General features: G+C 39.1%; 1 protein-coding gene across 1 annotated transcript in view; it reads right to left on the reverse strand.

Annotated features, from left to right (window-relative positions):
- Nucleotides 1–13,179, reverse strand: part of LOC121881889 (NLR family CARD domain-containing protein 3-like) — an 87,723-nt gene that overhangs the window by 5,023 nt on the left and 69,521 nt on the right. Inside the window, exons 7-11 of the mRNA XM_042389695.1 lie at nucleotides 6,505–6,564; nucleotides 6,336–6,474; nucleotides 4,262–6,044; nucleotides 3,140–3,313; nucleotides 1,668–1,841 (exon numbers count right to left, since the gene is read on the reverse strand). Of these exons, the coding sequence (XP_042245629.1) occupies nucleotides 1,668–1,841; nucleotides 3,140–3,313; nucleotides 4,262–6,044; nucleotides 6,336–6,474; nucleotides 6,505–6,564 (2,330 nt within the window). The remainder of the gene's footprint in view (nucleotides 1–1,667; nucleotides 1,842–3,139; nucleotides 3,314–4,261; nucleotides 6,045–6,335; nucleotides 6,475–6,504; nucleotides 6,565–13,179) is intronic.

Raw genomic sequence — 13,179 nt, forward strand, 5'->3', positions numbered from 1 at the left:
TTACAAATATGATACAAGCTGACAGGACCGTTATTAATCAGAAATATCATGAATGCTTGGACATTATGACAGGAATGTATTTACAGCTTAATGTGAAATAATAGGCAACAGTGACTTGAAGTGTGAGTTTTTGCGTGTAAAAACTCAGAATTAGATTTTCCCAAATTCCTTTACTTCAGGAGACGCAGGCTGCAGACCACCAGCCACACCTAAAGCCCCTAGAACAAAGAAATTGAATATTCATCAATAATTCGGCGCGAACCCCTTTAGAACATCCCTAAAACTCCTCCCATCTTATTGTAACTTATAAAAACAGCCTCAAAGAGATTCCTGTTTGAGCTGGCCTCCAAGAACTCAAGAAAATTCTTAAGACATCTCTTTTATTTGTTTTTCAATCAAATGTATCCGAATTTAATCTTTTATCGCAACAAGTTAATTTGTTTTGTTTTATTAGTGACATTAAGTCTCGTATTTCCACGTACAGTAATTTAATTTGAAGTAAACACGTACAGTATTTTATTTTGAAGTAGATGCCGCTGAAGACTTGAGCGCAGTCAGACTAAACTTTATTTGACAACTCAAGTTACTACAAGCCAAATAGAGCCTGAACGTAAGCTCCCAAAGAAGAAGAAGAAGAAGAAGAAGAAGAAGAAGAAGAAGAAGAAGAAGAAGAAGAAGAAGAAGAAGAAGAAGAAGAAGGCGGCTTGAAACTGAACCTGCTCTCCAAGAGCAATATTGAAAACCAGAAGTGAAGCAGGCCTAAAGACTCTTTCAGAGCAGCCTGAAACACCTTGATTCTTTACCGGCATTCAACGCCTCTGCATCCACTGAGATGCGCCACAGCCCACAGCTGATCCGGGCTCTTCCACTGCAACACCGCTGGTGATGCTGCACCAACAACGCTGGACCTGCCAAGATGACGCCTCTACCATGACGACACACTTCAACAGTAAGACATAATATGGCTTTGTGATCAAAGGTTGATGTCGAATAACGTTAAAATGAAAGAATTTATTTAGAGAAGTTGAATTAGCTTTCCCCTCAGCATTCCCCGGTACAACACGTTAAGCCTCGAGTCACGCACTTCGAGTCACTCTTGCTGAATAATTTTCTTTATTAATTTTTATCATTCTTAGGCCTTATTTATTTTACTTTCTTTTTATTTATAATGTTCTGTATATTATCTGTATATGTTATATTATCTATGCTTTATCATGTATCCTCAAGACGTTTAGCTATTAATAAATGTCTTCATTTATCCTAAAAGTGTTTGGTTGTTTCTTTGAGCTGCAGTAAACAGAGGTCACTGTTTGGGACAAGAACTTACGACTGTAAGACTGATTCACTGATTAAACTGAACAAGGGTTAGTGCTTCCTCCTGGCACTAATAAATCCTAACCAAAAAGGAGGTGGTGCCCTAATGATGAGGTAATTCATTAATAAAGTATTAACGCTCCTACAACACCATGAGAACATGAAAGTTTAACAAAAGAATAACTTTATGTCAACTTACTAGCTTTTTCCAGAGGTTTCACTCACATTACATGACCTTCACACTATTACATCCATGATCAAGAATGAACTTTTATGTTCAGCATAAAAGTTCTTTACCTGAGAGTGTCCACCTATCTGTCCATACCTGAGAGTAACCAACTGTCTGTCCATACCTGAGAGTGTCCAGTCTCCAATGTGGATCCTCCAGTCCAGCAGACAGCATCTTCTCTCCTGACTTTCCTGGATGATTGTAGCTCAGGTCAAGCTCTCTCAGGTGGGAGGGGTTGGAGTTCAGAGCTGAGGCCAGAGAAGCACAGCCTTCCTCTGTGACCAGACATCCTGACAGACTTGAAATATAAAAAGATTGATAACACAATGTTTTTTAATCATAAGTACCAGAGTCCTACAGATGTTGTGCAGAATAATTGACATTGATCTGAATATAAAGCAGCATGCAAATGATCAACTGTTAAAATCTCTCTCAGAGTCAGCTTTATTCTCATTGTTCAAGATAACAAAATTATAGATGCTGTATCCTGACCTGAGAGTTTCCAGTGTACAGTGTGGACTCTCCAGTCCAGCAGACAACAGCTGGACTCCTGAATTTTGCAAGTTGTTGTTACTCAGGTCAAGCTCTCTCAGATGGGAGGGGTTGGAGTTCAGAGCTGAGGCCAGAGAAGCACAGCCTTCCTCTGTGACCAGACATCCTGACAGACTTGAAATATAAAAAGATTGATAACACAATGTTTTTTAATCATAAGTACCAGAGCCCTACAGATGTTGTGCAGAATAATTGACATTGATCTGAATATAAAGCAGCATGCAAATGATCAACTGTTAAAATCTCTCTCCGAGTCAGCTTTATTCTCATTGTTCAAGATAACAAAATTATAGATGCTGTATTCTGACCTGAGAGTTTCCAGTGTACAGTGTGGACTCTCCAGTCCAGCAGACAACAGCTGGACTCCTGAATTTTGCAAGTTGTTGTTACTCAGGTCAAGCTCTCTCAGATGGGAGGGGTTGGAGTTCAGAGCTGAGGCCAGAGAAGCACAGCCTTCCTCTGTGACCAGACATCCTGACAGACTTGAAATATAAAAAGATTGATAACACAATGTTTTTTAATCATAAGTACCAGAGTCCTACAGATGTTGTGCAGAATAATTGACATTGATCTGAATATAAAGCAGCATGCAAATGATCAACTGTTAAAATCTCTCTCAGAGTCAGCTTTATTCTCATTGTTCAAGATAACAAAATTATAGATGCTGTATCCTGACCTGAGAGTTTCCAGTGTACAGTGTGGACTCTCCAGTCCAGCAGACAACAGCTGGACTCCTGAATTTTGCAAGTTGTTGTTACTCAGGTCAAGCTCTCTCAGATGGGAGGGGTTGGAGTTCAGAGCTGAGGCCAGAGAAGCACAGCCTTCCTCTGTGACCAGACATCCTGACAGACTTGAAATATAAAAAGATTGATAACACAATGTTTTTTAATCATAAGTACCAGAGTCCTACAGATGTTGTGCAGAATAATTGACATTGATCTGAATATAAAGCAGCATGCAAATGATCAACTGTTAAAATCTCTCTCCGAGTCAGCTTTATTCTCATTGTTCAAGATAACAAAATTATAGATGCTGTATCCTGACCTGAGAGTTTCCAGTGTGCAGTGTGGACTCTCCAGTCCAGCAGACAACAGCTTGACTCCTGAATTTTGCAAGTTGTTGTTACTCAGCTCAAGCTCTCTCAGACTAGAGGACTGGGAGCTGAGAACTGAGGACAGAGCTGCACAGCTTCTCTCTGAGAGGTTACAGCCACTCAGCCTGAAGAAGAATTAGTGATTAACATAATAAAGAAATGTTATTTCCCTTCCATAAAATATTAAAGGTTTGTTGATATTTTTGGCTGGACCTGCCATGGACCAGCCCTATAACCCAGAATGTCTATCACTGACTCACTGACTGAGTGATGAAGTAGCAGTCACATGTCACTCTCAGCACAGCCCCAAAATAAGTTTTAAAAACACACATTTACCAAGCACCTCACATGGAGGCTCTGACACTGACAGGAGCACAAACCCATGGATACAAACAAATGCAGTAGATCCATTTTACCAGCCTGCACTGCAGCTAGCAGCTAATTAGCATGCCTAGCATTGTTAGCATAGCTGTGTCGTGCTGTGTGTGTGTGTAGCCTATAGACTGTATAAAAATAAGTTGTTGCAGTGGTGTTTATAGTTTGACAGCACTGTGCTGGGTAGGTGATGGGTGTGTTTACAGTGTTTTTGTGCTCTGAAAGACGTCACAGCTTAGCATGCTAATCCTACATTAATATATGAATAAGACCATATGTTTACAGACATCCGAAGATTGAAACAGATGAAAGAGAAAATAAAAATAATTAGAATAGTTACAATTGATGTTAAAATAAGTTATCTTTCAAATGAAACATCCCAAGATATGAGTGGAAAGTAATGTTCTTGCAACTGCATTTATACCTTTTTTTTTACTCAAATGTAGCTGAACCATGTCATGTGATATGCTACTTCAGTACACTTTAACAACAAATATTACTGGGACCACGACAGAAAATTGCAGATGGACATTTAATATCCAGGAATTCACATCATAGACACTACCACTGACTATGACTGTAAAAAAATTGGCCACAGTTTCACACATTGACCATACACAGTCCATCCATATACTGGAAATAGTCTTGTTTATAATCAAATAGTGTATAAGTACTTTTCTAGTCATCCATCCACTTACAGAGCTTTATTTGAAGCTTTGACCACTGGCAGCAGCCTCAGAAGAGCCTCCTCTGAAGCAGAGTATTTCTTCAGATCAAACACATCCAGATCTTTCTCTGATGACAGTAAGATGAAGACCAGAGCTGACCACTGAGCAGGAGACAGTTTATCTGTGGAGAGACTTCCTGATCTCAGGAACCACCGAATCTCATTCACTAAAAAACGATCATTCAGTTCATTCAGACAGTGGAACAGATTGATGCTTCTCTCTGCAGACAGATTTTCACTGATCTTCTTGATGTACTCGACTGTTTTCTGATTGGTCTGTGAGCTACTTCCTGTCTGTGTCAGCAGACCTCGTAGGAGAGTCTGATTGGTCTGCAGTGAAAGACCCAGGAGGAAGCGGAGGAACAAGTCCAGGTGTCCATTTGGACTCTTTAAGGCCTCATCCACAGCACTCTGGTAGAGATGTGTCTCCGCAGATTCTTGTTTAGTTTCAGATTTCTGGGATGTCGTTTGTTTTTCTGCCAGCAGATTGACTCCAGAGTTGATGAATGTCAGATGGACATGAAGAGCAGCCAGAAACTCCTGAACGCTCAGATGGACGAAGCAGAACACCTTGTCCTGGTACAGTCCTCTCTCCTCTTTAAAGATCTGTGTGAACACTCCTGAGCACACTGAGGCTGCTCTGATATCGATGCCACACTCTGTCAGGTCTGATTCATAGAAGATCAGGTTGCCTTTCTGCAGCTGCTCAAAAGCCAGTTTTCCCAGAGACTCAATCATCTTCCTGCTCTCTGGATTCCAGTGTGGATCTGTCTCAGCTCCTCCATCATACTTGACGTTCTTCAGTTTCAACTGAACCACCAGGAAGTGGATGTACATCTCAGTCAGGGTCTTGGGCAGCTTTCCTCCCTCTCTGATTTTCAACAAATGCTCCAGAACTGTAGCAGTGATCCAGCAGAAGACTGGGATGTGACACATGATATGGACGCTTTGTGATGTCTTGATGTGGGAGATGATGGTGCTGGTCTGCTTCTCATCTCTGAATCTCTTCCTGAAGTACTCTTCCTTCTGTGGGTCAGTGAACCCTCTGACCTCTGTCACCATGCCGACACACTCAGGAGGGATCTGATTGGCTGCTGCAGGTCGTGTGGTTATCCAGAGGCGAGCAGAGGGAAGCAGTTTCCCCCTGATGAGGTTTGTCAGCAGCACATCCACTGAGGTGGACTCTTTAACATCAGTCAGGATCTCATTGTTGTGGAAGTCCAGAGGAAGTCGACACTCATCCAGACCGTCAAAGATGAACACAACCTGGAACTCTTCAAACCTGCAGATTCCTGCTTCTTTGGTTTCAGTAAAGAAGTGATGAACAAGTTCCACCAAGCTGTACTTTTTCTCTTTCAGCACATTCAGCTCTCTGAAAGTGAATGGAAATGTGAAGTGTATGTCCTGGTTGGCTTTGTCTTCAGCCCAGTCCAGAGTGAACTTCTGTGTTAAGACTGTTTTCCCGATGCCAGCCACTCCCTTTGTCATCACTGTTCTGATTGGTTCATCTCTCCCAGGTGAGGCTTTAAAGATGTCTTCTTGTCTGATTGTTGTTTCTGGTCTGACTGGTTTCCTGGATGCTGTTTCAATCTGTCTGACCTCATGTTCATCATTGACCTCTGCAGTCCCTCCCTCTGTGATGTAGAGCTCTGTGTAGATCTGATTCAGAAGGGTTGGGTTTCCTGCTTTAGCAATCCCCTCAAACACACACTGGAACTTCTTCTTCAGGTTAGACTTGAGTTTATATCGACACTCTGCAGCACGAGTTCCTGAATGAACAAACAAATGAAATCAATCAGATGATTCTACAGTAAATTGGTAGAATGTAAACATTAAACTGCAGATGTTTATATTTTCCTCCACTATGAAATCTATTCAACTCATCAGTTGAGGACAAACAGTTTCTGACTGTTTTCAGCTCAGAAGAATTCATAGATGTGATGCAGATGTGTGCATCATATTAACAGCAGAGATTGAAATATAAACCTCTCCCATGTTGCCTCCATTTCCTCTCCATCGTGTTAAATCTGTTAAAATCCTCTTACTGCTCTGCAGACGGTCAGCCAGCTCCTCCTGCTTCATTCTCCTCAGGAAGTGCAGTATGATCTTCAGAAATGCCTCTTTGCTGCTCCTCCTCTGCTCTTCATCCTCACCGTCCAACACCTCCTCATCCTCACTCTGACTCTCTAAGCATTCTGGGTAATCTGGACTCACAACCTTCTGCATCTTCTTCATCTCGTTCTTCACAAAACTGATGATGTTCTCCTCCAGCAGCTGGAACAGAATAAAATGTAAATTTAACTGGTAGAAGTCAACATCATATCATCTGTGACAGACTGAAAACCTGCTGGTCTACAGAGTGCAGCATGGAGACTGTTAGGACCAGAATGGTAGTTTAGTATTTAGTCTGCGGCTGTTGTAGTTAGCAGTAGTAGCTGTGTTTTACATTTACACACCATAAATATGGAGTCCAGGTGTGTTTGATGCTGTTGGACAGACTGACCACTGAGAACCTCTGAGCTCTGCTGATGAACTCTGTGAAGAAAAGATGAAGTCTCAGAATAAATAATGACATCAGTGTTAAAGGTGTTGTGTTCTATCACAGTGGATCCACGTAAAACACTCAGCTGTTCTGTCTTACCTCTGATCATTTGTCTCTGTAAAGACTTTGTACCTCTGTTTTAAAAACTTTTATACAGATAAAGTTTGTGGTTTTCAGGAAAGCGTCTGTATGAGGAGTGTGTGTGTTTGTAGTTATGAGAACATTGTGTGTAAAAACAGTATTAGTCACTAAGGTCAAGAATTAATTTTTACATCCATGATATGTCTTCTTATGAGAGCTGGATAATAACAGACACAAACATTTTACAGTCTGACCTCTGATCAACAGACTGACGTCCATGTTTGAAGGTAACAGGGTGACCCATAGACCAGTCACTCTTCATGGACACACAGCTGGGTTCAGGTTCAGGTTCAGGTCCAGCAGAGTCTGGTCTGTGCTGCTGCTCTGGGCTTCAACACAACACACACAGAGCTTTGAGTGTGAATAATGATGGTGGAGTGATGTGAGTGGAGAACAGTGATGGACAGTTAGAGATCCTCATCTCACCTCTGAGCTTTGGTCTGGCTGTCATGTTCCCCACACAAAGAGCTTTTAGAGGGAGGGACTCCCTCCTCTCTGCTCTGACTTTGACCCATAGCAGAGAAACACCTTCACACAAACACAACAACAAGCTCATTCATTACAACAAGCTGCACATCACAGAGCCACACTGCTGTCTATCACACTGTCATTCTTTATTCTACCACCAGATGGAGCCAAAGTCAGTAATTACTTTAAGATTCCCACTGTGGATACATGTTGAAGAAACTGCATTAACTATATTCCTTTTTATACAGTTGTATTTTTGTCCACTAGAGACTCATATGCAGCAAGTTATAGTTCACTTCTGTTTAAAAACTGATGACATGATATATTTTTATTCAGCTGTGTGACAGAAAGAAGAAAATACTCACCAGGTGAATTCAGATCCACATCTGGTCACAGAGTCGTTCTACCTTCACCTGTAGAGGAAACACAGAGAGAAGCTGCAGCTGATTCTCCTTCATCAGTCCTTCATCATCAATCTGAGGACGCTGTCACTCTCTCATAACTTCACAGTCAAAGTCCAAAACCATAAAGATGATATTAAACCAGTGAACCTTGCAGCAGAGTTCAGCTCCAAACACACAGGAGGAACCTGCCAAGACTCTCTGTGAGGACATTAAACAATCTCACAGTGCCGCAGTATTCTGATTTACCTGGAAACTGATGTTCATCTGTCCACAAACTAATGTCATTGTTGTCTGTCTGATGTGGACAAAAAGGAGCAAAACATGTGGAATATTTAAACAACTGAAAGCTTTAACGCTTCCTTTACCAAAATACATTATCTCCACTTTGTCATGAAACTGCTGCCCAGCAATACTGTTGCTGATGTATTTGCAGCAGATTTTACTGTTTATGATCAATTAATTAACTGACTACAAAGCATTTATTTAAACATGATTTACTTTAAATGATATTTTTAAAGGTAAATATTCATTAAGATAACATGTAAAAATCAGTATCATTGTACTTTAACCCTTTAACACCCAGTGTCAGTTGTGTTCTGTACTTTATATTTGGGGAAAGTTTTCTGTTTGAGAATGACTGTAATGACCAAACACATGAATCTGATCTATTGATGCACATATTACATGTTAATATTCATTAATATTTTCATTAAACTAGAAGTCTGAGCTGGATATTATTCTTCTCCATATTCTTATGTAAAATAGGTAGACAAAATAATCTATTCAATTAAGAATAATTAACAGACCACCAGCCCCAAATTTATAATCCTACAATTTTTTTAAATGAAAAATGAAAAATATGTTATTAGATATAGTCCTAACATTTATTAAAGAAACAAAACATTTATTTTGAAACAGTCACAAGAACATAATGATTTGCCTCCAAATGTAATAAAATCCTCAAAATTGTTATAATGTTCAAATTTTCTCCATATTTGTGCTTCGTTATATCCTGAACCACAAAATACAATTTAAAGATTTGAACATGTTAGTTAGTGACAAGAGATAATAAAGGCCTGTGTTTTAAATCTTTAAAGTTATCTTTAAATATTTTAAATTATGATAAAAGTTGAACAGAGAAATCCAAAGATAATTCACATGTTCTGTTAGTTTGGGGCCCTGATGGCTGACGGGCCCCAAACAGCCTCTAAGTTCTTCCAGTCTGGGCTGGTTCTGGTCCATCTAGAAATGATTCTGCAGCCTTTGGAACAGTTGAGACATGAACTGTTTAAAATGAGCTTCAGTTAAACAGAGTCAGTCTCAGTGTTGTAAGATGACTGTTTGAACATTTGGAGGATTAACAGTTAAAAAAAAATGAACCTCAGTGAAGTTGATCAAAGCTGTCCGACCAGTTCTGACACTTCCTGCATTTTTCACTGATGACGGAGATTAAAATACAACTGCAGTTGATTTTACCTGCTAATCACTAACAGTGATACATATAAATTATTCTAGAATTAGTGTACTTTAACTTACATAGAAAAATTAAGAATATTTATACCTGCAAATCAAATATGTATTATTGAAACAGTCAGTCAGCATGAAGAAACATTTCAGCTGTAGTCAAACAGTGATTCAATGTGATCAAAGTGATCAAAGTGATGGTGTTGATCAGACATTTACAGATTTCTCTGGTAGGATTCTCACCTGCTGAACTCACTTCAGGTCAACTTACAGACACTTTCCACCTTCATGTGTCGAGGAAACATCAGGAGAGAAGAAGCTGCTCATTCTGCCTCGTCAGTCCTGGTGTCTGTGTGGGTTTGATCTGAAGATGCCGTCACACCCTCATAACTTCAGAGTCCAAGTCTAAAAAACATCAGAGTGACGTGGAAACCAGTCTAACCAGTCAGTGTCAGAGAAACCAAACATGAGTTGATGTAGTTCTACTATCTGTCCAGTAGATAGAGCCAACTGACCATCTAATAATCTAACGAGCCTTCACTCTGTTCCTCAGTCCTGGTTCCAGACCAAGAGGGACCGGCCTTTTTCTGTCAAGAGTCCTTACTACAAATATTGCTACAACCGTCCCTGTACACTGGGACAGTTGTAACAGTGGAGTGACTGTATTTAAATCAATTTCACAACCTGTATATATTTCATAAAGCCACGTAAATACATTGTTTCAGTAGTTGACACATTGCAGTTTATAATATAGCAAATGGACTGTTCCAATGGTTTTTGATTTATTGGGAAAATCCCAAAAAGTGTTACAACTGTCCCTGATCTCCCCTACATTTAAACTCTTCAATAATCTGCAGAAGAATCAAAGCTTGAAAATAAAAGTGGAAATCAGGAATCACTTTGTTCACTTCAAAGATTGATGATCACTGAATGTTGTTTGTCACTGTTTTTTCCTGAGCTAAGTGAACGCATCACCGTTCAAATGTCCCGACGTCCAGCTGATTCTGTCTTCACTTCAAACTGTCACCTTCAGTTTAGAGCTGCAATCATTAATCAATTAGTCCATCGACACAAAATTAACTTTATGTCATTTTTAAAGCAACAATCTGCTGGTTTCAGCTTCTCACGTGATGATTTACTGCTTTTCTTCATCATACATGACAGTAATCTGAACATTTTGAGGTTTTGGACATTTTCACTATTTTCTGACATTTTGAAAAGAGAATTATTGATCTATTAATTGATAAAATGATGCTTATTTGCAGCTCTGGTTCAGTTCAGAACAGAACAAAACTAAGCTCAGCTGACTTATTTATCACATCATGATGTTTCTGAGAGTTTCTGCTGAGGAAGACGTTAAAAGTGACCTTGACCTTTAACGAGGAAACGAACACAGATCAATATCTACTGATTCAGTCAGTGATGATGACGATGATGATTCACTGTCAGTTCACTTTAAAGAGTCACTGATGAAGATTTGTTCGTACATGTGCAGATTTCAGTCAAATGAACGGTCGTCATTAGTATTAATACACATATAATCACCTGAGACATGATCATTAACAACAGCTCCGCCCACCTCATTAGCATATTGAGATAAATGATCAGATGTTCGTCCAGATGACGTTCAGGTCACATGACTGAAAGAACATGTTGTAGACACACTCACTCATTAATCCAGGTGAGGTGGATCATGACTTCAGGTGTTTCACCTCCTGATGTTTACAGAGGAAACTGACTGAAATCAAGAGTTTTATTTCTGTCACACTTTTACTGTTCTGCACTGATCTGTAGACACTTTTCAGATTCACACTTTAGATTTGATTCAGATTTTTATTTGTTTACACAAATGCAAAAGATACAAAGTGATAAAGACAGAAACAAGAGCATAATGTGATGAAGAGGAGAAACCATCATCGGGGCTGAAACAGGGTCTCTGAGGCAGACGTTACTCCGTTAGAAAAGGAGAAAGAACATTCAAAGGATGAAAGAGAGAAAACTAAAGATAAGATTGTGCACAGTAGCAGACATCTACATATACAAGAACACAAAGTCATTAAAGTTAAAATGATGAGATTATAATTACTAGAGGGCAGTTTATAAAGGATAATATGAGATAATATGGAGAAACAAACCTTTTACAGATAAAATATGAGACGGCAGAGCGTCTACAGGACTGAACCTCTGTCAATGAAACCAAACTGTAGCTGAGATGTTTGACAGACAGCAGGTCTGAGTTTACACTTATTTAGACTGAATAATTGTGCAATTGATGATTGTAGGAACACAGTTGATGATAATATGGAGGAAGAGTCCTGAAACTCTTCATCAGATCTCATGTAAGAACATTTTCTTCTCCTCAACCTCTCTGACGTTTTTCTCTGTGAGGTTTGTTCCAACAAACTCTGTTAAACTCTTTGTGAATCTCTGGTTTCATGAACGTCACCTGTTCATGAGCAGCTGAACCTTCCTGAGATTTCATCCTAAATGTCCGTATAAGACGACCTGTTCTGCTCCGTTTCATTCACAGAAATGTTCCCAAAGAGTGAAAAGAAGAATCAGAAAGCAGCAGACACGTTTATCAGTGTCAGTAGTTCTATTAGAGGAACTGAAACTATTAGAAAACATGAATCCATCAGAGCAGCTGCACTGTGACACAAATAAAGAGGAAACACTTTGACGTGAAGTTAAATAAAGCAAAGAGCTGCATGATTAATATGAGAGGAGTCATGTGACCATCAGAGATATTAGAGGAGAGAATATTACAGTTTATAGTAGGTGAGTCAGGTAAGTTGAGAGAGAGACAGTGAGGAGAGAGAACGAGGGAAAGATTTCTCTGGAACAGGAAGCTTGTGAATGAGATAAATGACCAATCAGTGGTCTGCAGTGTAAAACATGAAAACTAGACAGTGAGAACAGCTTTTAATCAACAACAGTCAGACTCTCAGGCTGCTTCCCACAGCAGCTCAAAACCAGTTTGTCTCATATAAAAACAAATCTTTGGAGCAAATATATCAAATGATCCCAACTGAAGCCACAGAAAATAAACCATCTCAGAGCCTGATATGATCAATACACTTCATTTTAGGATGCACATTTTATCAAAAGTTATGTATTTTATTTTAAATGCAGCTTCATTCTACTTGAAATGAGAAAAGATTCACTGTTACAGTTGTGAACATCTGTGTCTAATAGACTGTTAGTTTCTTTCATGTTGTTGCTGTTTGAACTCATTCACACCTCAATCAACTGGATTCATGTTTCTATGTGTTGAAGCATCAATCAGCCTGAACAGCTGCTGCACTAATATTATTAACTTTATTAAAGCACATGAACTTTGTTTAGAAAAGAGATATAAAGATCATTATAATTATTATTAACGATATGAATATACAGGATATAACATGTTGGATTAATAAACTTTAATTTATGATGGGCAGCTGAGTTCTTATGACCAAAGTACAATTAAAAATGAATAAAAAGGATTTAGGTTTTTATTGTTTTATTGGATTTTACAGCAGCCTACTTTCCTTTTCCATTGTATTTATATAACATATCTGTAATCATTCTACAATATTACTCTATAATATAATATTCTATGGTGTTTCTATAATATTAATATTTCTCTGCACTACAGTAACATCACATTGTAAATATCACATATGGTCACATATAGCAACATGATTTCCAGCTGTGATTGTTGGTAAACTCATTAATGTGAGACCTGACGTGTCTCTGATTACTGGATATCTGATATCTGATCAATGATCAATGATTCTGACCCTGCTGATGTCCTCCTGGATCAATCTCCAGCTCTGATTGCTCACCTGCACCACATCATCATCATCATCATCATCATCAGCCTGGAGC

This window comes from Thunnus maccoyii, chromosome 17 (assembly GCF_910596095.1).
Source record: "Thunnus maccoyii chromosome 17, fThuMac1.1, whole genome shotgun sequence".
Lineage (NCBI taxonomy): Eukaryota > Metazoa > Chordata > Actinopteri > Scombriformes > Scombridae > Thunnus > Thunnus maccoyii.